Here is a 23,735-nt window from a genome sequence, read left to right on the forward strand (position 1 = left end):
TTTACACTTGAATTGTAATTCCTGTTAATTTTTAAGATTTTTTTATCAAGTTGCTGGTGTGCAATGTATTATTTCAATAATAAATAATAATTCAGTAAATTTATATCTATGTATTTGTTTCTTACATTTTGTTTTACAGAGTTAGGAAAGCAATGTTTAAGTCAAGCCTGATGTTGCCTTACACATAGACTAAAGTAATGATCTTAGTCCCTTCCACACAGTGAGATATACAGCGTATTAATTAAACACTGGTATCGGATCGGTACTCGGTATCGGCCCAGGTATTGCTATCGGTATCGGGACTGAAAAAGTCGGATCGGTGAATCCCAAAATAGGCTGCGTCAAATCATTCCAAGGGACATACATCAGGGAGCAACCAGGGTATACTGGTCTGAGCATATGGGTACATTTTCTGTTTCTGAAAACATTTGAGGCAAGAAATAGTCATTACAGTAACAGAACATTGATTAATATTTGATCAGCGCTGCCTAGTTTGACCGTTTGAAAGGAGTTTGTGAGTGATTGACAGCTGCTCAGAGACGGCAGGCTCCAGCTCGGCTCTGATTGGTTGTTTTCTTCTGGTCTGTGAAATCTTGCAGATGCCCTTAGGAGCACCGGAGGACACAGAGGCACATGATTTTTTTTCAGATTACATGTCTCATGCACTACTGTCTTAAACTTAAACTTTTTTTAATCCTATTTGCTCCATTTCGACCCACTGCAGACCTAGTACGTGTTTGTGTTTTTCCCCTTTCATTTAGTGTGTTATATCATTTTTTTTGTGCATGTCAAAGGTCTGCAAAGTTACAAAGCCCAATATATATGGACTATACATATATAAATATATATAAATAAAATTTACTTTTGATCATATTTGATCCATTTCTACCCACTGCTGGCTGCTTTAACGTCGAAAACAACTCTGAGATGTAAAATATCACTTTAACTTTTATCAGACACTGCCATCTGCTGGATGCTTGGAGTCATTGTTTTACATTTGTCTAAAATATATATATATATAATCCATTATGATTCTGTTCCACATTACATTGGCTATTCTATTGCAAGACTGTTTATTCAGTTTCTTTAATTTTAACTATTAAATCATAGTCTTCATAGCCTTTGAACTGAAGAGCTGTATGACAGCCCAGTGATGGCCTGCAGTCATTTCACGTGGTGGAGGAAGTAAAACGATAGAGTGAACAATCAGGTACTTAAAGAACATAATTTCACTTCTCTTTTTCTTTTACAAATCAACAATGTAAAGGTTCAGATCCTAAACGGATGGGCGGAGCACAGCGACTCTGAATCGACTCTTTAAAGTGACCTCTTCCTGATCTGGAGTCAGTTTCACTTTCCGTTCCAGCAGCTGAGAAGTGAGAGCTGCGGACGAAGAGGGAAACTAATACACGAGTTTAGTCTTCTGTTGGCTGTGATTTTACCTCCTTTCGGCCCTATAAACAAGCCATCTAACCTAAAAGTCGACTAGAGGAAGTGGGAGTTGGAAGCGGACAGAACTTCAACAACAACAACACGAGCCGAGAAGGTTGGATATGTAAACTCTGCTTATTTACAGCTCAGTTTAGTCATAACTGCGGTGTCAGCGTGATATAAACACGTTGTGCTGCTACCTGTCGTTTCAGGTCTCACTATGGAGTCTGAAGTTACACCGAGAGGCGATCTGCAAGAAGGTGAGCGACTCAACTTGGTTTCGCTTCTGTTATGAGGGACCTCATGCTGATGTATATGACATGTAGGCCTAATTAACTCATGATTAATAATCTGTTTTACATATATGTGTGTTTCAGAGGATTGCTTTGATTATAGTCATAAACGTATAACACAAGTCCCACTGAATTAAAGTAGGCACAAATGATCTATTTATTATTTTGTTCAACTGGAGCACTCAACATGCATGTGACAGAGGGATAGAGATTAAACTTAACCATATAATACACCAAACAGTGCCATCCAATGGTGTACAGCCATCACTGTTAGACAGAGTAGTGTGTTTTAGGGATGCACCTATACCGATACCAGATAGGATATTGGGCCGATACTGACTCAAATAGCTGGTATCGGGTATTGGTGACAATGGGACCGATCTATTCAATTTAATTTTATGTTTATATACTACATCCATTATATATTGTAATTTTAATTCTTATTTAAGTTTTGGCCAATTTGTTGCTGCATTAAACATTTTAATTTTAAAGATTTTTTTACCAAGTTGCTGGTGTACGATTTATTATTTTTAATAATAAATAACAATTAAATAAATGTATATCTATGTATTTATTTGTTACATTTTGTTTTTACAAAGTCAAGCCTGATGTTGCCTTACATATAAAAAGAATGATCCCAGTCACTTCCACACAGTGAGGCATACAGCTTATTAATTAAACACTGGTATCAGATCGGCACTCGGTATCGCTATAGCTGTTGGGACTGAAAAAGTCAGATCGGTGCATCCCTATTGACAATAACATGAGCCACATGAGGATAGCAACTGTTCCCTTAATTGCTCCTTGTGCTGCAGCCGAGGAACTGGCCATCTCTCTGAGTGAAGCCCTGAGCGGCGGGGATGCAGAGGAAGCAGTTAAGCTGTGCCAGAGACTGTCCCAACTCTCTGTCCCGGTGTCTGTCAGCGTCAACAGTCAGGTCTACCCCCAGGACTCAATAAGGTAGGTGGGACACAACACAACTGTGTGTATGCATGTGTCTGTGTGGGACTTCCTTATTTAGGCTAAAATGTTTCCAAAACAAACAAAAATAAACATGAACCTTGTTGCTCGTGGGGACGAATTTTCGTCTTTTCAAGGGCAGTGTTTATTTTTTAGGGTGGTGTATGTTTTGAATTGGGATTATACAGTATGTCATTAAGAGAGTGAAGGTCAAGTGTGGCAACAAGAAATGAACAACGGAAGTGTGTGCGTGCGTGTACTGTATGTGTCTGTGTGCGGTTACTACTGTTGTTTGAAATCTGAAAATAAGAGGAGGTTGGATGCATATTCAATATAAAAATCAAGGCTCTATTGTTGTGGCTTCAACAGGTTACGGGTTGGAGTGGAGGATGCTCAGTCGGATAACTACATCCCAGTGACTGTTGTGGTTTCTCCTGACATGACAATTGGACAACTTAAAGACAAGGTACTGAAACACTTATATCAGATGATGTAACAGCCTTTTTCATTACTTTAACATCTAAAATATATTAAAGATACTGTTTATAACTTCTTACACTTACACTCTTGTAAATCATTGCGGGTCGGTGTCCCATGCGCACTCGCGTGTGGCTACGCTGTTCCAACACAAACTACACGGAAGCACCAAAACCGCAAAGTTATATCTAGTGAAACCCGTCTTGCAAAACAGTGTCAATTAATCCTGCTCCAGCCCCCTCGACCGCGGCCAGAAGATGCAGGGGAGACCGTAGCTTTGGTCTCCAGGGCCGGAGTCGATGCTGCTCTGCTCCTATGCCTGCATTCACTCACACACCACCGTGCTAGTTCTCACTCGCTATCTCGCTCTACCTCTTACGTGCATGCGTGCACACTACACACTGCAGAAGAGTTAGTTTAGCTCTGAGAATATCTAGTGAATGGACTGAGTGGACGTTTGTGCAGATATAAATGCTGCAGCTCCTCCAGACCAACAGAGTTTTCCCGTGTCGTTTCCTGCTGCTGAGTGAAGTGACGGGGCTCCGCAGCGAGTAACGTTATCGTCTCCGACCAAAACTCCGGTGTCTCCCCAGTTCCTTCTGACCGCGGTCAGGACGCCGAAGCAGGAAACACAGTATCAGCATCGATTCATGGAGAGACCTTCGTATGGTCAGCTAACATTACTGCCAAGCAGGTGAAATATAGAGTGATATTGTGGTTTTAGCTGACGTGTGTCGCCTCACTGTGTTGATCGATGCTCGTTCATGTATATGTAGAGCGAGCGCGAGCATCAGGACGCTGACTTTCGTTGACTTAACGGCCACAGGTGCTGCTGTTAACAAGCAATTTCTGATTCTTACAAACAGTCCCTTTAAGTTACACACATGTAAAACTCAATTCTGACATATTACCTGTTTCTTTCCTGCTTCCTTTGTATCCTTTTTTTATCAAGCAATATACTGTAATATATGGTAATAGGTCAGTAGTCATCTTTTATTGTGTCTGAAGTTTTATATTGTTAATGTAATTCTTTATAGCATGAAATGTAATTTCTTCTGTCATATACAGATTTGTCTGTGTGGCTTTATTTAGATGCATGTGCATAAACACAACTAACGTGCATCAACGCTTTCTGTAACAAATGTTCAAATCAAAATGTTATTGAATTATCTGTCTATCCTGTGTTCACAGTTCAGCCATGACTTTGGGTTCCACCCTTCAGTGCAGCGCTGGGTGATCGGGAAGCGGTTGGCTCAAGACAGGGAGACGTTGTACTGCCACGGCGTCCGTCAGGACGGAGACCAGGCTTTCCTGTTCATCCTCTCGGCCCAAGCTGCCCACCTCACGCGACACCAACACAAGCTGGACCAGGAGCAGCAACGCATAGACGGTCAGTGACACATTCACGCACAGAGATCTAGGCTGAAAAAAACAGTTATTTTCTTTGTCATTTAATACATTTTTTCAGTCTGTCAAAAATATCGACTATTGAATACTGACTCTTAGCAACCTGAGTGCAAAGTGATGAATGCACTAATTTAACTGCGATCTACTCCCACTATTTATATGACTCCTTTTCATCAACAGTGCCAATTTAATACCTTTTGTTAGTTTTTGTTATGAAATTGAATAACAAATGACTTAGACAATACTTATTATTTGATCAGACATTGCCTAATTAATAAGTAAACAAACCAAAGAAACGGTCCAATCATACGACACAAATGATGTGTTTGTTATTTGATACAGACACATATACTGAAAATATATTGAGGTTCAATGCCCACCTTGATTACAGGTGGGATTAACAAGTCAATTTACTGGTTAAAGTGAAGTATTATGGCGTAATAATCTGTTCTCAGGCATTGTGGACTCGATACAGCTTTTTCCCAGAGGGCTGGGCGGACTAGGTGGTGAGAAGACGGCTCCTCCTCCAGAGGCTCAACACATTCCTCCTCCTCCTCCTCCTCCTAAACCTTTGGTGTTTCCTAAACCTCAGGTCAGAATACAACTTCTGACATCATGTCTGCAGTGTGACTGAGCCTGGAAGTGTGTCCATACTGTAACTGTACAAGCATATACTGTATATCTGTGTTTGTGTGTAGTTTGGCTGGACCTGCGCTATGTGCACGTTCTTGAACAAACCAACGCGTCCTGGCTGTGAGATGTGTGGAGGGGACCGGCCAGAGGATTACCAGGTGCCTGACATCTACCGGCCAGACCAGCAGGAGGTTCTTCGAATTCAGCAGGAAAGCCTGGCCATGCTGCAGTATGAACAGGTAACAGTGCTAGGATTCCTGAAATCTTGTCAGCTTGATGACAAATTTATATCTAAATCTGACGTGACCGTGATCACCGAGACCTATCGCAACATGTGGTTGTTGTGTTGGCACCGATCGACAATAGACCTGCAACACAGTGCAGCTGACGTTTTAGCTTGATTCGTCTTTGTATTTCTAAAACTTGAATCGTTTATTATTGAAGTCATAGTTGTCCTCTCTATTTACATACATGAGGAAACACCTCTCAATATAATGCAGTCCAATACAACACCATCGCTTACTATGGCCTCAATGCTGGATCATATAATTGCATTAAAGGGTAACTTTGATCATTTTCAACCTGCACCCTATTCACTCATGTTTTTGTGTCTAACTGACTAATAGTGAAAACAATTTCTGAAATTGGTCCAGTATTGAGAGAGAGTGCGCTGTAGACGGCAGCTGCTCACGGGCTGCAATACGGTGCTATTGGGGCAAGCTGGCACCATCATTTACGTCCACTAAAAGTGCTTATTTTTGCCACTGGCAGGCTCTTATTGTTATTATAAGTGTCTGAAGTCGCGTTCTGAAATATGGCGAGGTGACGTGTTGCCGGAAGACAACGGTGGAATAGTGGAATATATCCATGGTGGAAACGTGAGTGCCAGCCGGGCAGTTTTGTTGTGTTGGAGAACAGAAAGCGTAGCTTAGTGTTATCTTAAAGATTTTCAATGTTATTGCTGCATATTTATTAAAGCCAGAGTATACGGATATTCAGATTTCCCAAAGAGACTTCTCCTTGAGCGGGACTTGGACACAATAACAAACAGATGGAATAAGTGAAAGGTAAGAAAAAGGTTTTATTTATCTGTAGAGACCTTTCCATAATGTTGTCAGACACTTGTAATAACAATCTGAGCCTTTCAGTGGCAAAAACAAGCACTTTTAGTGGATGTAATACTGGACCAATTTCTGAAATTGTTGTCAACAATAATCACCTAGAAACAAAAACATGGGGAATTAAAGTCCAGGTTGAAAAATACAGAAGTTACATATTAACAGCCCTATGACAGTGTCAAATAAAACTGAACATTACAAGCATCACAAAACTAAACTTTATGGCAGAACAGTTGTATTGAATTGCATTTGATTGTACTGACATACACAAAAAATTCGGCTACTGAGTGTATAGTAATCCAGGGGTTTGTTGTAAAAGATTTTTACAGTTTTTCCATTGTGACACATTTTTGTAAATATAACAATAATAACAATATCGCACACGTCTTGATGACTTGTAGATGAAAATGTGTGCGTAAGTAATTTCGTCATTTATCAAAAACCTGATGCACCGATTTTGGAAAGTAAAAAAACAGAAACTTGATCTGTGGTGACCTCAGTGGTCTCTGTGTTTATTGTGGCTCTTTTGTACAGAAGAGGAAGTTCAATAGTTGAACTAACATTGCTTATGGTATGTATGACAAATGCAGAACCATTAGATGACATTTATACACTACACAGCCTAATAGATTGAAGTATGGGTAAGTAAACATAACACCACTACAGAGTAGAAAAAAAGAGTCCAGAAATGTTTTTGGTGATGCTCATGGAAACTGTTAAAGCTGATGCCAAGAGCTTTTTGTTTTCGACAGTCTGCAGCGGTTTCACTTTCCATTTTCTGGAAATACAGGATAAGGGTGTTGGTGATTTGTAGATAATCTCTGTATTGTGACTTCCTGAAGGCTCAGCAGGAGGAACGAGAGAGGAATTTCCTGAACTTGTTGGCAACAGAAGAACAGAACCTCATCACCAACGCCACAGAGGCAGACTGTCCCATCTGCTTCACTCCCCTGGAGCCAGAAGAGGGCATCGTGCTCAGAGAGTGTCTCCACACCTTCTGCAGGTCTCACACAGTTCATCATTTTGTAGCTTTGTCATGTCTTAAAAGTGATCAAAGTAATGCGTCTGCTTTCTGAAAGGCTACAATGGCCACATGCATGCCATTATCTGCAAAATGTCAGTATTTAAAGCATTTATTTATTAGTATTTTTCTTATGTCTGTGTGTGTGTGTGTGTCCTTGTTTAGGGAGTGTCTAAAGGGGACAATAGTGAACAGTCAAGACGCTGAGGTGTCCTGTCCTGAGACATGTGACAGCAAGCTGCTGGACCGAGAAATCAAAGCGGTGAGTGTTAAGACTGGAGAACAAGAAACTTTCAGAATGGGTGGTCAAAAAGTAAAAATCTAAAACAAAAGGGAGAGGTGTGTGTCCAAAGTATACAGGAGCACACAGATATGATGCAACAAACTTTATCAGAGAACTAACATATCAACGGCAGGTTCGTCTTTAGTCGTGAGTCACATTCTCTTTAAATAACCTCCCCTGATCAGGTACTGATTCAGCACCACAGGCTGGACAAATAGGGAGGGTTGTTTTTATTAGTCCCTGATTAGGGGAGGTTACTCTCTGTACTGTTTGACTGATGAAGACGCACCTGGCGTTGAAACGTTAGTCCTCTAATAAAGTTTGTTGCCTCATATCCGTCTATCCATCTCATCTAACAGTTGATGGAAAATAATAACAGATGAAAAATAATGATAATCCAGAGAGTTGCATATTGTTGTGCCTGTGACCTTTGACATTTCAGTTGTTTCAGTGCACAGACAAAGTCCTTTTTGCTTAGGAAGGTTCATAACGGAGTGAAATGACCCGGAATTATCTAAGTATCAGCCATGATAAGAGCTGTTCTAATTCTCTGAACGGAAAGGAGCTTCAATGCTTCCTTTATTATCTCCCTTAGCATAGAATACGCTGGACCGTCCTTTACCAAAGGAAAAGAGAGAATAACATCCCACAATTTCTTGCGGCCGCAGCATTTAAAGCGACGCACCATTCGGCCGTTCCTGATAACAAACAAAATATTTTCATACGCTCATACACTAATTGGGATTCATGTTAAATATGAATTGACAGTGGCAACCATTTTGTTTTCCCTCTATTTTTTAATTAATTATTTATTTTGAACATGTAAGTAAAAAACAAAACAAGAATAACAGATAAAATGAACATTAAACATATAGCAAACTGTCAAACTTATTAACAAATAATCAACATAAATAAATATTACATGTCCGAAAAGAGGTTGGAAGAAGTATATGGTCCTAGCCCTTCTCCATAACTCGAACAATTAACTCAATATTTATCATATATTCCTTTTTTTTATTTCAATTCCAACCTTGGTAATGAAGTGATATTTCTCACCTGTTGTCCATGTTAGGTCAGATAATCCTTTATTATATGTTGATGTAAAGTGTAGGCACAGGCACAGGTAAGTACAGGCAGCAGATAACAAGTTCTCTATTTATTTTCCATAAAGATAACAACCCTACAGTATGTACACTCATACTCTCTCTCTTTGTTACCGTGATCCTGGATACAGCTGCTCACAGAAGAGGAGCACCAGCGGTTTCTGGAGTTGCGTCTGAGCATCGCAGAAAGCCGCTCGGATCACAGCTTCCACTGTCAGACTCCCAACTGTCGAGGGTGGTGCATCTACGAGGACGAAGTGGACGAGTTCCACTGCGAACTCTGCGACAAAACCAACTGCATTCTCTGCAGGGTAATTTTTCTGACATTCACTATATTAACTCTCACTGTGTAGTGATAGTAGAAGCCGAGACATAAAGGGGGTTGTGTGTGTTTGCAGGCCATCCATAACGACATGAATTGCAAGGACTACCAGGATGACCTGCGCATCCGAGCAGAGAACGACCAGGCGGCTCAGCAGACTAAGCAGATGTTAGAGGTAGGTCAGCCTTAAAGCTGCAGTCTGTTGCACTGTTGGATGAAGTTTGAACACTTGTGTGCTCCTTGGCGCTTGCAGGTCAATGTGGATCTAGAAACACGTGTAACAGTAGCAACCCTTACGACCTTGTATTAGGGCCATTGTAGGTAAAACAATTACGGAGCTGGCGGAGGGGGGTTAATATTCAGAGAAAAAAAAATGTTGTCTGAGTTTGAATTTCATAATCTTGCAAATTTGTGAGGTTTTTTTTGTAAATTTGCCACTTTAATCTCAGAGAATATCCAATGTTTTTTTTCTCTTGTAAATTTACGACTTTAATCTCGGAAATTCTGAGTTTTTTTCTCGTAATTTAAAAAAACAATTTTTTTTACCTACAATGGCCCTAATACGCCGTCATACAACCCCTTTCACAAATAATATATATCACATATCACCTCCTGTGCAGCACTACTGTTATGCACTACTACTGCTACGGTAGCTAAGTGCTCCATTACATCCTGTAGGAGTCAACTAAAACACTGGTAAACATGAAAAGTTCATATTTTACTACAAAAAAGCCATCATATAGAACTTATTATTTAATGCTGAAACATGAATATATATGGGAATGCTTACTTCAAATCCTGCTCAATTAATGTTTACAAAAAATACTTTTATACGTTCCTGCTCTGACCCTCTGACTTAGTTTGTTGCACACTCTATATTTTAATATCCATTTTAATAGGTTTGTGGCTCCAGGAACACCTCGGGTGTCTTTTTAAAATCACTATCAATCATCTTGAATTGCATTTTTGTACCGCAGGTGTTGATTGTCTGAGTAGTTGTATTATTTGTGCATTTCTCTCCCTGTGGCTACTTAACATTTGTACGTGCTTTTTTCACTGTATTTCAACATATAGAGCCTGCTAACGAACGGGGAGGCCATGAAATGTCCACGGTGTGACATCATCGTCCAGAAAAAAGATGGCTGCGATTGGATCTGCTGTTTGATGTGCAAGACGGAAATCTGCTGGGTCACCAAACAAGCTCGCTGGGGACCAAATGTATAAAAAAGAAATATATATATTTATATATTCACTTGCACGCGGAACGGAAAAAACACGTGTTTGAGCTGTGCATGTGACTTTTTCTTTTGATGTGTCTTACAGGGCAGTGGCGACATATCTGGGGGCTGTAGATGCCGAGTCAATCAACAGCCTTGCCATCCCAACTGCCAAAATTGCCACTGAGGGAAGAAGCACACTAATGAACACACGCTCACACTCACACACACACTCACACACACACATACAACGCTGGAAGCACATGCAACGTCTGAAGAACCTCAGCTGATGTTTAGGCTCTTAGCTTAATGCTGTCTACATGAATGTGTTCTTTACTTACTTTTAGCCTTATTCTCAATGGTGTAGTAACAAGACGCTGTACAGGAGTACGTTGTCTTGTCACTGAGGCACGCCTTTCTCCGTTGGTGTGGTAAAAATGATGTGATATAAATGCTAAACACAAGCAATAAAAACAGCCAGCTTTATCTTCTACTTCTCTTCAGCTGAGGATGCTATCTGTCAGTGTGAGAAAATAAGCTTTACTGGGATCTTTTGCTATAATAATACTCTGTTTCCATGAATTAATGCTTAATGTACATTTTGACCTCTGGCTACTGCTTTCATCACAATTGAGTTTGATGAAGCCAGCGATCATATTGCTTTATTTACTTGAGTTTAATTCAAAACTTGAAATAAATATCTTTTTTTTTTATCTTTTTTAGACAAAAATGCAAAAAAGGGCCAATACTCAAAATCAGTATATTAAACTTTCACCCCGCAGCTAACAACTCCATAACTGATTACTTCCCATTGTTCATACCTGTGTGAGGTATGGTTACAGTTAATGAAACTACAACTAACTATAATGCTGATTCATGAATATTTGGATTATTTAATTTCATCATGCAGTCCAGACTAGAACCAAAGACAAATGAGCGTTAAGATTGCTGGATACCAAAGTGACATATCTTCCTAAGTGAACTTGACCAAAATATATATATATTTTTAAAGTTACCAGTGTATGTTTTGCTGTTTTTGATTGATAAGTGACTAAAATATGAATTTGTTATCAATGCTACAATAGCAATGGATTTTCTTTCAGTCGAATAATCAAAACTGTGGTGAAGGATGTTGTTTACATTGAATGGATGTGTACATAAAGCAAAACAAGCTGCTCTGATGCACTAATTGACGTTGAAGTATCAGTTTGAAATACGACGCGTGGACAAATAAATGATGCTGTGTTCTCAAGTGTTCATTCCCCAAGAACTACAGTAACCAATGTGCATTACATATGCAATATATTTTGTTTATGTCTTGTATCCATGAAGTTTGTTGGGCTTCACTTTGGGGGTGCACCGATACCAATATTGGATATCGGGCCGATACTGACTCAAATAGCTGTATCGGGTATCGGTGACAATGGGGCTGATCTATTCAATTCAAATCTACGTTTATAGATTATATAGATTATATACTGGAATTTTAATTCCTGTTTAAGTTTTGACCAATTTGTTGCTGCATTAAAAAGTTTACACTTGAATTGTAATTACTGTTAATGTTGAATATTTTTTTCCAAGTTGCTGTTGTACAATTTATTATTTTAATAATAAATAACAATTCAGTAAATTAATATCTATATATTTGTTACATTTTGTTTTACAAAGTTAGGAAAGCAATGTTTAAGTCAAGCCTGATGTTGCCATAACAGAATGATCCTCTTACTTCCACACAGTGAGGCATACAGATTATTAATTAAACACTGGTATAGGCCGATACCCAAAGACCAGGTATCGGTATCTGGACTGGAAAAGTCGCATCGGTGCATCCCTACTTCACTTCAACGTTTTCTTTTTAAGTGATAGGCCTAAACTCCAATAAACTGGAACCAAAGTATACAGTAGCATTATTGTAACACAATGAAAACCGTGGTACCGCCAGCCGCCGTCTGACTTCCATTGATCCTGAAGTAGTTTTATTATGGTAAGGATGTCCTCACCACGTCACCGTCACCACGGTTTTGCACTTGGCGGCCCACGTTACTGCAGTCTTGAAAGGGAGTAGTGAGTGGAGGGGTACTCAGTTAGATGCAATCTGCAACCACATGACTAGATGCCACCAAATCATACATGACTTTAGTCAGATTCACTATTTGCATGTATAATTTAAAGGTTCAGGTGGATTGTCATCAAATCTCAAAAAACAAACCGTCCTTGCTGTATAAAAATGGTATTTAGTTGTAAACCCTATAGTGCAGATCTTAATACCAGAGTACTTTGATGTGATGATATGTACAAATTATCAGGTACATATGAATAACTGTGTCCAGACAAATACATTGAATATTATCACTCTAGTTTATTAGCATTCTCTTGTACATCTTTACATTAGTATGACAGTTATGTTATAACAAAATAAACGTAAAAGGCAGATTAATCATTTAGTGCAATGAACAACAAATGAAAACCACTGAGTGCAGAGTACATGGTGCATATTACAATAGGACTACACCCTCAGGCACCATGTTCCAGGTCACCTTCATTCTGATCAGTTTGTAGATCCACTACCAGCTGAATCAGTGGTTCACCACAAAGGCAATAAACCAATCGACTATCATATAGGAACAGGATGCCCTTGTCCTAATACAGCATCTTCTCTTAACTTGTCACTTCAATGACTTCACTTGAAGTGAGACGTTTTTAGCTGACTGGTTGTTGTGCAGTACAACGTAGGTGACCTAGAACTAAGTCAATAATTCTGTAGATTTTCTGTTGAGCAAAATACATCATAAAGATTACAGACAACCCAAATTCACTATCTCAGAACGAAGTGCTCTGACACACTATTTCCTATGTATTTATCTGATAAGAATTGTCTATTCAGGCGTGGTGCCACACAACTTAGTTATTACTTTAAATATGTGATTGAATGAAAATGACTGGAATGAGCTGGACCGCCTCGGAAATGCAAACGCTACACTCAACGCAATCCAACTTACTAAGTGGCATGTGTTAAAGCTAAATTCATGTTTTAAAAAAAAAAAATTGGATAGCATTCATTTGAAGGCTTAAGTGCTTTTTCTTCTGACAGGAGCACCCTTACAGCAGGAGTGACAAAAGCACCTACCTATCAAAACTCATTTTCATTGTGATGTTGCAAAATGAATGCAGTCAGTGCAAACTAGGTCCCCCACTGTGCCAACCCAAAGACTACAGTATATATCTCCTTCATTTCACTTGTGTATCTGATATTTTCTGTTAGCAGGCATTGAGTGAGTGAGTGTGTTGCTAAACTATAAAGGAGAGATTTAATCATCTACTCCAGAAAAAAAGTGATGCAGAAAGCATACCCTAGTGATTAGAGGCCATGAAACACAGACACATTTTTAAGGTTGTGCAACCAAACAATTCAGTGAGTAAATAATTGAAAAGCTCAAGTAGAGTCCGATTTGTTTTACTTTCTGGACAAAGCTAAATTGTCCTCAGAGACAGAAAATATCTCATGTTTTTGCTATGGAAGATAGAGGAGTTCGCTCTATATCACCTATTTGAATCCTCAGAAGTTTAGGGATACAAAAGGCTACAATACATCTACTTTGATAACACCAGTAACATTTTGTTTAAAACTTCTTACAGATATGTGTAGCTGACCCCCAACCATGAGCCAGAAATAAAATGTCATCAAGGGTGACAACTGTCAACATGTTTTAAAGATACTCGGTCCCAGAAAGGAAGATCCTTTTTTTTTTTTCTTGACTAAAAAGGCGTATTTGAACAACTTAAGAACGGGACAAAATGATCTAAAACATAATAAAATGATGACCTTAAAAAAAGGTACCCGTGTTTCATGACCATCTCTCTATACAGCTGCTTACATCCCTATAAATTAAGAAACAGTAAATTATACGAAGGATTCTAACAATCCTCTATTTGGTCTCAGTCCAGGTATCAAATAGATAGAATAAATGGGTTGCGACCACACACACACACTCTCATACATTCACCCCAGCTTTTTTAATTGGCAGCAGTTTCAAGTGTCGCGAGTCCACCAAGCTTTCAGCATATACTGTATCTCTGTGAGCATAATTCAATATTCAGATTATCCTAATACCAAATATAAATACACTTTAATGACACCATTAGTAATAGTTCTTAGAAAAACAGTCTCTTCGTTATAACAGGATGGATGCTTCGTTTCAGAACACCAGCAGTTGTTGCTGTTATATATCAGGGTTCATAAAAAGGACCGTCAGCTGGAGACTTATAGATGCCCCACATAGGATGTTACCACACATCCTAGAAGACGAAAGAGGAGCGTTAACTAGTTCCGTTTAGAGAGAACACTCCAGACAGTGTTGTCGACTGCGTGTTTGTGGTTTCATTAATTAAATGGTTCGTGGGAAAACAGACCCATCAGCTGGATTCAGTCATACGTCGGAGGTATAAGAGGAGCAGTTCATGGAAACAAATCCAGTTTGGGGGCCCACTCCAGGGCGGTGTTGACCACAGCGAGAGCCGCCGCCCCTAAAGCCACCGTGAGACCCATGACGGCCAGGCGAACCAACCGCCGTGCCGTTGAAGGTTGGGCCACGGCCGCTACAGCGTTCGCCGCCGAACTCTCCAGCGCGGCCTGTTTCTGTCTGCGTCGGCGACGGAGAACAGAGTCTGGTCGCTGTTGAGTGGACGCAAGGTCAAAGTCCTTAAAGGTAGAGGCTGCCATGCTTAGGAGGAAAAGAGACGGATATAGAGAGAGACGAAAGACAAACAGAAAACGAAAGTGTTAATGAAAAAACGGTGAGAAAACCGCAGTTGAGAAGTAGAAGAAAGTGATTATTGTTATATACAGATAATATTGATATTTCAGAGTGCAAAGGTTGTAGCAGAGATGTGAGTGATTGCGAGTATCTGTAAAGGCAAGGTGTAAACCCTAAAAGGCCCTGACACACCAAGCCGACGGTCGGCTGTTGGACAGTTTGGGGCCGTCGGTGAGCCTAGTTTTTATCGGTGTGTCCCGCACTTTTGGCTCCAGTCTGCCCGTGTCAATGTTTTTTCGATTCAACATGCTGAATCGGCGGCGGACCTTGTCGGTGAGAGATATAACTCTGATTGGCGGTTCAGCTTAAAGGAATCAATGCAGAAGAGAAACGTATGTGAGGAAAGCAAACCAACGAGTAAAGTCGAGAGGAAAAACACCTACGGCTCTTTTCATTTTTCATCTTCATGTCATCTGATCTAGGGCTGCACGATTAAGGCCAAAATGAGAATCACGATTATTTTTGATCAATATTGAGATCATGATTATTTATGACAATTATTCATTGATTTTAGGGACAAAAGATATTTTTTACTGCACTTTAACATTTAAATAAATACTGCTTTCACTTAAATGTTGTGTTACATTCCTGCTAATGTACAAATATTTGCATCAGAATAAGACTGATCCTTATTCACAGTGCATCTCCTGCATTCCTGCCTCAAACTTTTTACTCAAAATTAAAAGGGACTGTTTGTAAGAATCAGAAATTGGTTGTAACAGTGACACCTGTGGCCATTAAGTCAACGAAAGTCAGCGTCCTCTTGCTCGCGCGAGCATCCGTTAAAACAGTGAGGCGACACACGTCAGCTAAAACCACAATATCACTCTATATTTCACCTGCTTGGCAGTAATGTTAGCTGACCAGACGAAGGTCTCTCCATGAATCACTGCTGATCCTAGTGTTGGCTTTTCCTGCTTCAGTCTCCCGACCGGGTTCAGAACAGGGGAGACACCGGCCGGCACCCGGTCGGAGACGATAACTTTTCTCGCTGCGGAGCCCCGTCACTTCACAAGACACGGGAAACCTCTGTTGGTCTGGAGGAGCTGCAGCATTTTCTGCACAAACGTCCACTGTACATTCACTAGATATTCTCAGAGCTACTAAATCTTCTGCAGTGTGTAGTGTGCGCGCATGCACGTGAGGTGGAGCGTGCTGAGTGAAGGCAGGCAGGCAGAGGAGCAGAGTACAGCAGAGACTCCGGCCCTGGAGACCATAGCTACGGTCTCCCCCGCGTCCTCTGACCGCGGCCAACACTGTTTTGCAAAACGGGCTTCACTAGATATAACTTTGCGGTTTTGGTGCTTCCGTGTAGTTTGTGTTGGAGTCTGAGTTTGAAGAGCGTAGCAACACGCGAGCGCGCATGGGACACCGACCCGGATTGATTTATACGTGTAAGAAGTTACAAACAGTCCCTTTAAATAGCAGCACTGTTTTCACTTTCACATTGTGCAAATCTTTGCATCAAAATAAGACTTAAAAATGAGGTTCTTCACCTGAGTTTAGTGCATTTTCGTTTAAAACAAGTAATATGCAGTACATTACTCTTCTACTCTGGACTGGAGCCTCAACATTCAGTTAAGTTTTTCACAGGCTGCCACTACAAGGTGCACGCACAGTGGTGTGGCAGCTCCCCAAAAGTGAAGCCAAAACATCCTGAATGCCGGCTGGCTGTTAGTTTAGGAAGCACTTGATTTATTACGCAGCGGAGTTTTCTATGAGTGGAGCGCGCATTTCAAACGTCAATATCGCAGTCGATCATGTTCATTTAATTGTCGGAAGCCAAAATTGTGATTGTGATTAATATTCGATTAATTGTGCAGCCCTAATCTGATCATTGCAATACACTGATAGTTTCACAACTACATGGCCATCTGGAATGAAGCTAAGTGGTGAGTGAGAGTGGTGCGGCAAAAAACGCTTTGTTTTAATGTACATATCATAACAACAGCTTGTATATCTGCCGTCTCCGGTCTTCCAGTTTCCCTTTTTGAATGACGAATACAGACTACCGTGACCTGCTGGTAGGGAGAGTTATTTCATCTCTCGCAGGTGCAGAATGTACGTGGTAGTTGGCCGTTAGCTGTAGTCTTTGCGGTGTGTTTGAGTGCAACTTTTTGGCCAAGACAAAGGCAACATGACGCGACTCAACGGGTGGCCTTCATCGCTGCTAGTTCGTTGATGTCTGCTTGGTGTGTCCCCAGCTTAAGGAGTTAAGTACCTGTCATGTGAAGCAGCCTCTCTGGCCAGTTCAGAGGGAGGGAACTGGACAAAGAGGTCTCCCGCTCGGCTGATGAGTGTCTCATATGGTAGGTCCTGGGGAATCTGAGACAATAGGTGATGAACCATGGCCATATCGCATTCACAATCCAACACTTCCTCTTCTCTGTACAGTACAATCTGCAACACAAGTACCAATAAAACATAACAGGCACGTTTGTTATTAGACATTGATAACTGAACAAGGCCGTGGTGAGGAAGACTTGTGAACGTCTGGTGAATCTTCACTTTGATGAATACAAGAATAAACTTGATGAGCCTTTGTTGTCTTTACTATTAGAGATCTTGGTACAGCTTGTATGCATGGACACGTCATACCAAAAACTTAAAAGAGGACCATGGGAAGAGGCAGACAACGTATGCAGCCAAGGCCAGCTACCATCTTTGCTTATCATTGGAGCTGGGACTTCTCTAAGGCTTTATCTTTATGACCGGACACCCAGAGTCTCCTCACGCAAAGTGTGTGAAGGGTGAAGACACTGAGGTATGCAAAGCCGCATACAAAAAGAACACCTCCTCAAAGAGTAACCTTTGTCCTCTGACTCACACATCAATAAATGTAGCTCATAAACATGTTCTAGTTTATAACTGATTCAGCAGACTTACGTTCATGTACTGTAAATGAAAGCTGAGTTTCTAAATCAGTCCCTCTGAAATTGCACACTAGGAGAGCTGATTATACGGTAGGAAACTCACCACAGCAGCAAAGTAGATGGGCATCAATGGATGGCAGGCCAGGAAGAAGTCATACAACCGGACAACATGGCGGAAGTCTGACAGGACGTGGCCAAACCAGGTGATCAGCCAGCTGAGAGCGAAGACTGTCCCCACCTCAGCCCTGAGAATCAATCGATACACAGCAGAGATCAACTTACATTCAGCGCACAAATCTGTAACTGTGTGCTCTTGCTCCAGATCAGCGACAAATGTATAGCATTCATTATTAAAAATGAGAGTTATGCTATGGTATCTGGAACTGAAAGACATAGAGGGCAGCAGTCATGTTAGCCCTCAAAACGGAGGACTTAATGACCTTTGTTGTTGATTCTTTATGGACGTAACTCGAGCTGTGATAATAGGATCAGTATGCTGTAAGTGCACAGTCACCCTTCTCCTTCTCTTACAACATTACCATTATCTTTAGATTTGAGCATGCTGAAGTTTAACAATAATTGTTTTAAAACACTTGGAAGAAGATCTTAACAGGGTACGGCAGGATTCACATCGAACAATACTGCTTCAGATAACTAAATTCACTTGTTAAGAAAAAAATGGATTCATTTAAGACAGCAGACACACCGGTGGAAACAATTTGTAGAGAAGATATGAATGGTATTACATTTCATAATGAAAATATGCATCTCCCTTGGGCGCTGTGAATGGGGAGGATGCGTCAGCCCTGGTGTAAAACCTGTTCCACAGCAAATATGCAGATCATAGGATAAGATTTCAGATGATCTGCTGAGCCAACCCTTAATGGGAGCAGCCGTAAGACGAACAATTATTTTCAAAACAACAGGGAAAGCTGTGTTGGGTATGAAGCCTTTTAATATTCATACTGTTACTGCAGTAATTATTGCTGCATTACCTTGCAAATTATGTTCATACCGCATATTAAGTGAGAATGGATTTCTCATTTTGCGAAGTTTCATGTCTTACAGCGGGGACACACCGGGTGGCTGCCTCGCTGAACTGTGGCGCCTCTAATGCCTGCGGTGGCCACACCAACAGCGTTGATCTGCGGCTGCGCTGCTACTGAACAGCCTTGTCTTTCTACATAGAGTTTGCCTTTTATAATGGCCAGTTCATTTCATAATAAATGTCATTGCTATCTATTTCAGACAGAAAAAGGTTAAGAAGCGTGTGCTCATTTGTAAATAATAATGATCCATGATTAAAAGCCGGTAATAAATTTATGAAGCCCTGCAAGTCACTGCATTTTCCACAACTCTGTCCTGCAAATATTTCAAAATAAAAGCCTTGTGTTAACAAATGCAGGAATTCTATCTACAGAAAAAAAAAAAAAAGCTAGAGGGCTTTTATTTTTAAATAGAAACAGGAAGTGTTGAGTTTAAAATAAATGTTTACTTTTTTCCATGTCTGTGACATATTCTACAGATATAGACATCAACACTGTAGTAATGTTGCAAGTATGATGTCAATATATAGGCAAAGGAACATTTTCACTGTCTATTTTTGCTGTGAACTACACGGCACGCAGAAAAAATAGGCGAGACCTCAAATCTTTAGAAGCGACGCAACTGACAAGTGTGTGACTGCTCTAACCTGATAAAAAAAAAGACAGCATAATAATAAGCAAGAGGTTCCACGACACACACGTGCTGCTCACGCGTCCTACGTGGCCCGGGATTTACAGGTATCCTCTAATGAGAGATAGAAAATCATTTGATTTGGCCTGTTATAACACTAAAACAGCAGAGAGTCTTACTGTTGCATGAAGTCATGCACCTCAGGGTTGACCCTCTCAATGATGGGCATCAAATAGTTAAGAATGTGCTTCGTGTTGTCCATGGTAGGATCCATGAAGTCCCTAAAAAAGAGGATAAAACAGAGAGTACTTTCAGAGTGCACAATAGACCACTGTTGAAGGAGGTGAAGGAGGGGGCAGGGAGGGAGGGAGAGAAAGGATGTTTTTCATTCCAACATGTGGACAGATAAAGAAACTAAACTGAGAAAATGGACCTTTTTATTGCTATTCTTTTGCTAGGGCAACATCTTTGGTCCAAATGTACTTCCTGTGAGCTACTTCATTGACAAACATTGCAACAGGAAATACAGAAGGAGCCCATTTAGAATGTTTATGTTGTCAAGTATTAAAATGTCTAGGTAGTAGAAGTAGTAGTAGTAGTAGTAGTAGTAGTAGTAGTAGTAGTAGGTAGTAAAGTAACAAAGCTGCTGCAGATTAAACATGTTAAGTACCTGAGGTGGTGCGTGGAGAGCTTTTCCACAAGAGCAGTAGCAAGGCGCTCTCCCAGGACCAATAAGAAGGTGACAACAATATCATGGTATCCTTGGTAGTAGTGCAGCTGGGGGTTGCGTTTCAGAACTAGGAGGATGATGTCAATTAGTTCTTCCTGGAGACCTTCCCGCTGCTCATCTGGCATACCTGCACAATTCCACCCAAAATAAAATACATCTGTCAGTTTATAAAGGCCACTACATCAATGACCCCAAATATGTCAAATGTAAGAGGTGCAGCAATACCAATTTTTCATAACCAATTCAGTCATAATTTGTTCATGCTGACTTAAACTGGTGGATGATTAACCGATGTAGAAACAGTGCTTGTTGTATTATATAGAAGATAATAAGGAGCATGAAGGGCAGCATTCACTGCTGGTTCACCTACCAGTCAATCAAACCCGCCAGAAAGATGAAAAACAAACAAACAAATAAAAAATAAATTTCAGGAAAAAAAAATAATTGGTACAAATTCTGCACTGATTGAGAAAGTACAGTACAGTATATTAATGCTAAGGTTTTTTTCTTCCAAAAGTAACAATAATAAATTCCACAGTTTTATTTTGAAGGCAGATTTCTTCCCACCAGAAAAGCTTTTTTTGGGTGCAGCTCCTTGAAGTATAGATACCGTATGTGTCCAAGACAAATTTCCTTTGGGGCAATAAAGTATACCTTATCTTATAGTGTTACATTGATAAACATGATCTTTGAGTATGCATACTAGTGAGATGGACTGGCAGAGATTTGAGTACTTCAGAGTTGTGACCAAACGATGATATGTGAGAATCATACAGTCTGAACTAATTTTAAAAATATGTTATGCCTAGCAAAGTGAAATCTTATACCTACACTTAAATTGAAGCGTTATTGATGTTACAGAGCTGTCCGTCAATGTCTGTTATAAACGTCGTCGTCTCTACCGCAATGCATTGTGGGATATTTATGCCGCCGTAGTGTCCAGCGTTTGCATACTCTGAAATTTCACTGGAAATATTATGTAATTTGCATACTAATGGCTTCATATTATAGTTTCGAACATACTAAAAAATCTCACACTGTTATAGTGTATAATTAACATATTAGTATGGAATTTCAAACGCAACCTGTGTGCCGACTTAACTACAAGCAAAAGTAATACTAACGGCAAGTAGTGGCTAAGCTTTGACATTGCATTGCTCTGTAAGATAATACATAGATTTACGTAGTAAATTAGATACATACGTAGATTTTCTTAAGTGAAGGACATTTAGTCATTTGCAAAGGCAAGTGGAGTGCTTTATGAAAGAGCTGAAATGACTGTTAACACAACTTGTCAAAAATGTTGCATTTGCCATTGATATTGAACTCATTATAACAAGTAAAGGATAATGTAAAGCGAGCCGGTCATTATTGTGAAATATACCCCGACAGGGCGATGCTGATGCGAAGCGGAGGGGTCTTGCATCGCCCTGACAACAATGATCCGCTAGCTGTACATTATCCCGCTTATTACACTGCTACTTGTTTAAGAAATTAATAATTTGACACAAAAATAGTCCGCCAGAGTCTGAGATCAGAACTGCATCCATAACGTTCTGTTATACTTAGCAACGGTCTGCTATAAAGAAATAACAGACCGTAGAACGCTGTGATTGACCAATCAGAATCAAGTATTCAGCAAAGCCGTGTAATAACACTAATTATCAACAAGTTCCAAATTAAAACTAATCTCTCTACCCCTGAGCAAATATGTTGTTTTCTGTCTGGTTCAAACCCCCTTGATTTACAAATTATAAGTTGCACTTCAGTAAATTTAACACATTAACTTGTAAGTCAAAATATCTACATTTGGTGCACAGGACTGGTGCACTGCCTGGTAGTGTGTGTTCATCTGTAGCTGTATCAGTGGTTTCTGCAGGAATACACATACAGCAGGGCTTCGTGAACCCGTTCCCTGAGCAGGTATGGCTTCTACTCACCAGGTGGGAACCGCCGCAGCGAGCGCTGGACATCCAGCAGCACCTGGTTGTAGTCCTTGTTATTTTCCCGCTCCACCGTTTCTGGACAAGACATGAATCACAATCAGCATTACCATACACTAATCAAATACTGTAAAAGATAAGATAAGATGAACCTTTATTAATCCCCGGAGGGAAATTCAGGTGTCAAAGCAGCAACATCAGCAAACAGAGTGAAACACAGGAGAGGTAAAGGTATATAAAGATTATAAAAACAATAATAGAGATATAAAAGATACAGAGTGACTGGGTGAACATAGTGTGTACAGTCCGTCAATAAATAAATATAGTATGTACATATGTGCAGTCTATAAAGTGGTATATAGGATGTGTAGTGTAAAGTAAGTGTATAGTAAGTGTAAAGTGCGCCAGTGGTTAGACTCCAACATGGTTGCAGATAGTGCATGTTTAAAGATCTTAAAGTCCTCATAGTTCTCATATGGGGGTCAGCCTTGGTTGTGGAGCCTGATGGCAACCAGCATGAAGGACTGACCAGGCGCTTTGTGTTGTGCCGAGGGGGGATGAGTCTGTGGGAGATCTTGCACCTGCCAAGCCTCTATATGTTAACATTTGCCATGCATAGTGGGAAATGGAAGGTATGTGTGATCAGATGCTTATATAGATATGTATATATGTTGCTTGGTTTGTGCATATGTAGCCATGTAAGCCATGGTACCTGGCTCTTGTTCCAGGACGTGAGGAGGCACGTTGAGAAGCCTTGGCCAGACTTGACAGCGGATCTCATCAGTCAGCAGTCCTCCTTCACTGATAGCCATCCTCCTCAGAGCAGCCACATCCACTGGACTGGCACTGAGGGCCTGCGAGATGTCCGCAGTCTTCCTCTTCCGTCTGCTATCCCAGCCTGAGACACAGTAAACACCCATGATCACCAGAATGAAGACAGCTAACTACCGTTACCTTAGCGACCATATGCCACTTACCTTGTCTTCCATTCGCAGGTGACGAAGCACCAGCTCTAGATTTACTCATGTTCTCTCTCTCTCGATGTGTCCTTGTTAGATTACATTACCTGCCATCCTCCCTTTGCTCTGGCTAACCTGGATGTAGCTGCGTTAATCAGCGAGGCCAGCCTCACACCAACACGGCCTGTCTGACAGGTAGCTCACCAGCTATCAGTGTTAGCTAGTTATCAAGCTAACAACACTACATTGCCCCGGTAACGACACAGCCTTCATCACCCGGATACTACAGACGAACTGGTTAACAACTAGGAAACGCCGCGTAATAGCAGTACAGGTTACTCCATAGACCGCTGACAGGGCTCCATGTTTACATGTTTACATGTTTACATTGACGGAGGCGTTAGCTTAGCTAGCCTGCTCTGACTCAATGATGACGTAGGCTCGGGATGATGGGAGGCGGTGACGCGGATGGTA

The 23,735-nt window shown here is 40.6% G+C and overlaps 2 protein-coding genes across 3 annotated transcripts; one reads left to right on the forward strand and one right to left on the reverse strand.

Moving 5' to 3' along the window:
* Positions 1-1,339: 1,339 nt before the first annotated feature.
* rbck1 (RanBP-type and C3HC4-type zinc finger containing 1) lies at positions 1,340-11,746 on the forward strand. The gene is made up of 13 exons (XM_037767217.1): positions 1,340-1,546; positions 1,644-1,691; positions 2,540-2,684; positions 3,054-3,150; positions 4,353-4,551; positions 5,024-5,160; positions 5,267-5,440; positions 7,162-7,322; positions 7,506-7,602; positions 8,858-9,037; positions 9,125-9,223; positions 10,123-10,266; positions 10,372-11,746. Exons 2-13 carry the CDS (start codon positions 1,652-1,654, stop codon positions 10,450-10,452), a joined length of 1,554 nt encoding a protein of 517 aa, XP_037623145.1. The 5' UTR covers positions 1,340-1,546; positions 1,644-1,651; the 3' UTR covers positions 10,453-11,746.
* Positions 11,747-14,264: 2,518 nt separating this feature from the next.
* tbc1d20 (TBC1 domain family, member 20) lies at positions 14,265-23,735 on the reverse strand. Of its 2 annotated transcripts, none has more exons than XM_037767244.1 (8): positions 23,280-23,735; positions 23,015-23,200; positions 22,300-22,380; positions 20,300-20,486; positions 19,809-19,910; positions 18,056-18,197; positions 17,301-17,479; positions 14,265-14,986 (listed from the first exon to the last, which is right to left on the reverse strand). In XM_037767244.1, the coding sequence occupies exons 1-8, from the start codon at positions 23,326-23,328 to the stop codon at positions 14,722-14,724; spliced, it is 1,191 nt and encodes a 396-aa protein (XP_037623172.1). In that variant the 5' UTR covers positions 23,329-23,735; the 3' UTR covers positions 14,265-14,721. The 2 variants fall into 2 exon arrangements, with proteins under 2 accessions (XP_037623172.1, XP_037623181.1); XM_037767253.1 differs by lacking the exon at positions 14,265-14,986 and adding an exon at positions 16,081-16,137.

Source organism: Sebastes umbrosus, chromosome 1 (assembly GCF_015220745.1).
Source record: "Sebastes umbrosus isolate fSebUmb1 chromosome 1, fSebUmb1.pri, whole genome shotgun sequence".
NCBI lineage: Eukaryota > Metazoa > Chordata > Actinopteri > Perciformes > Sebastidae > Sebastes > Sebastes umbrosus.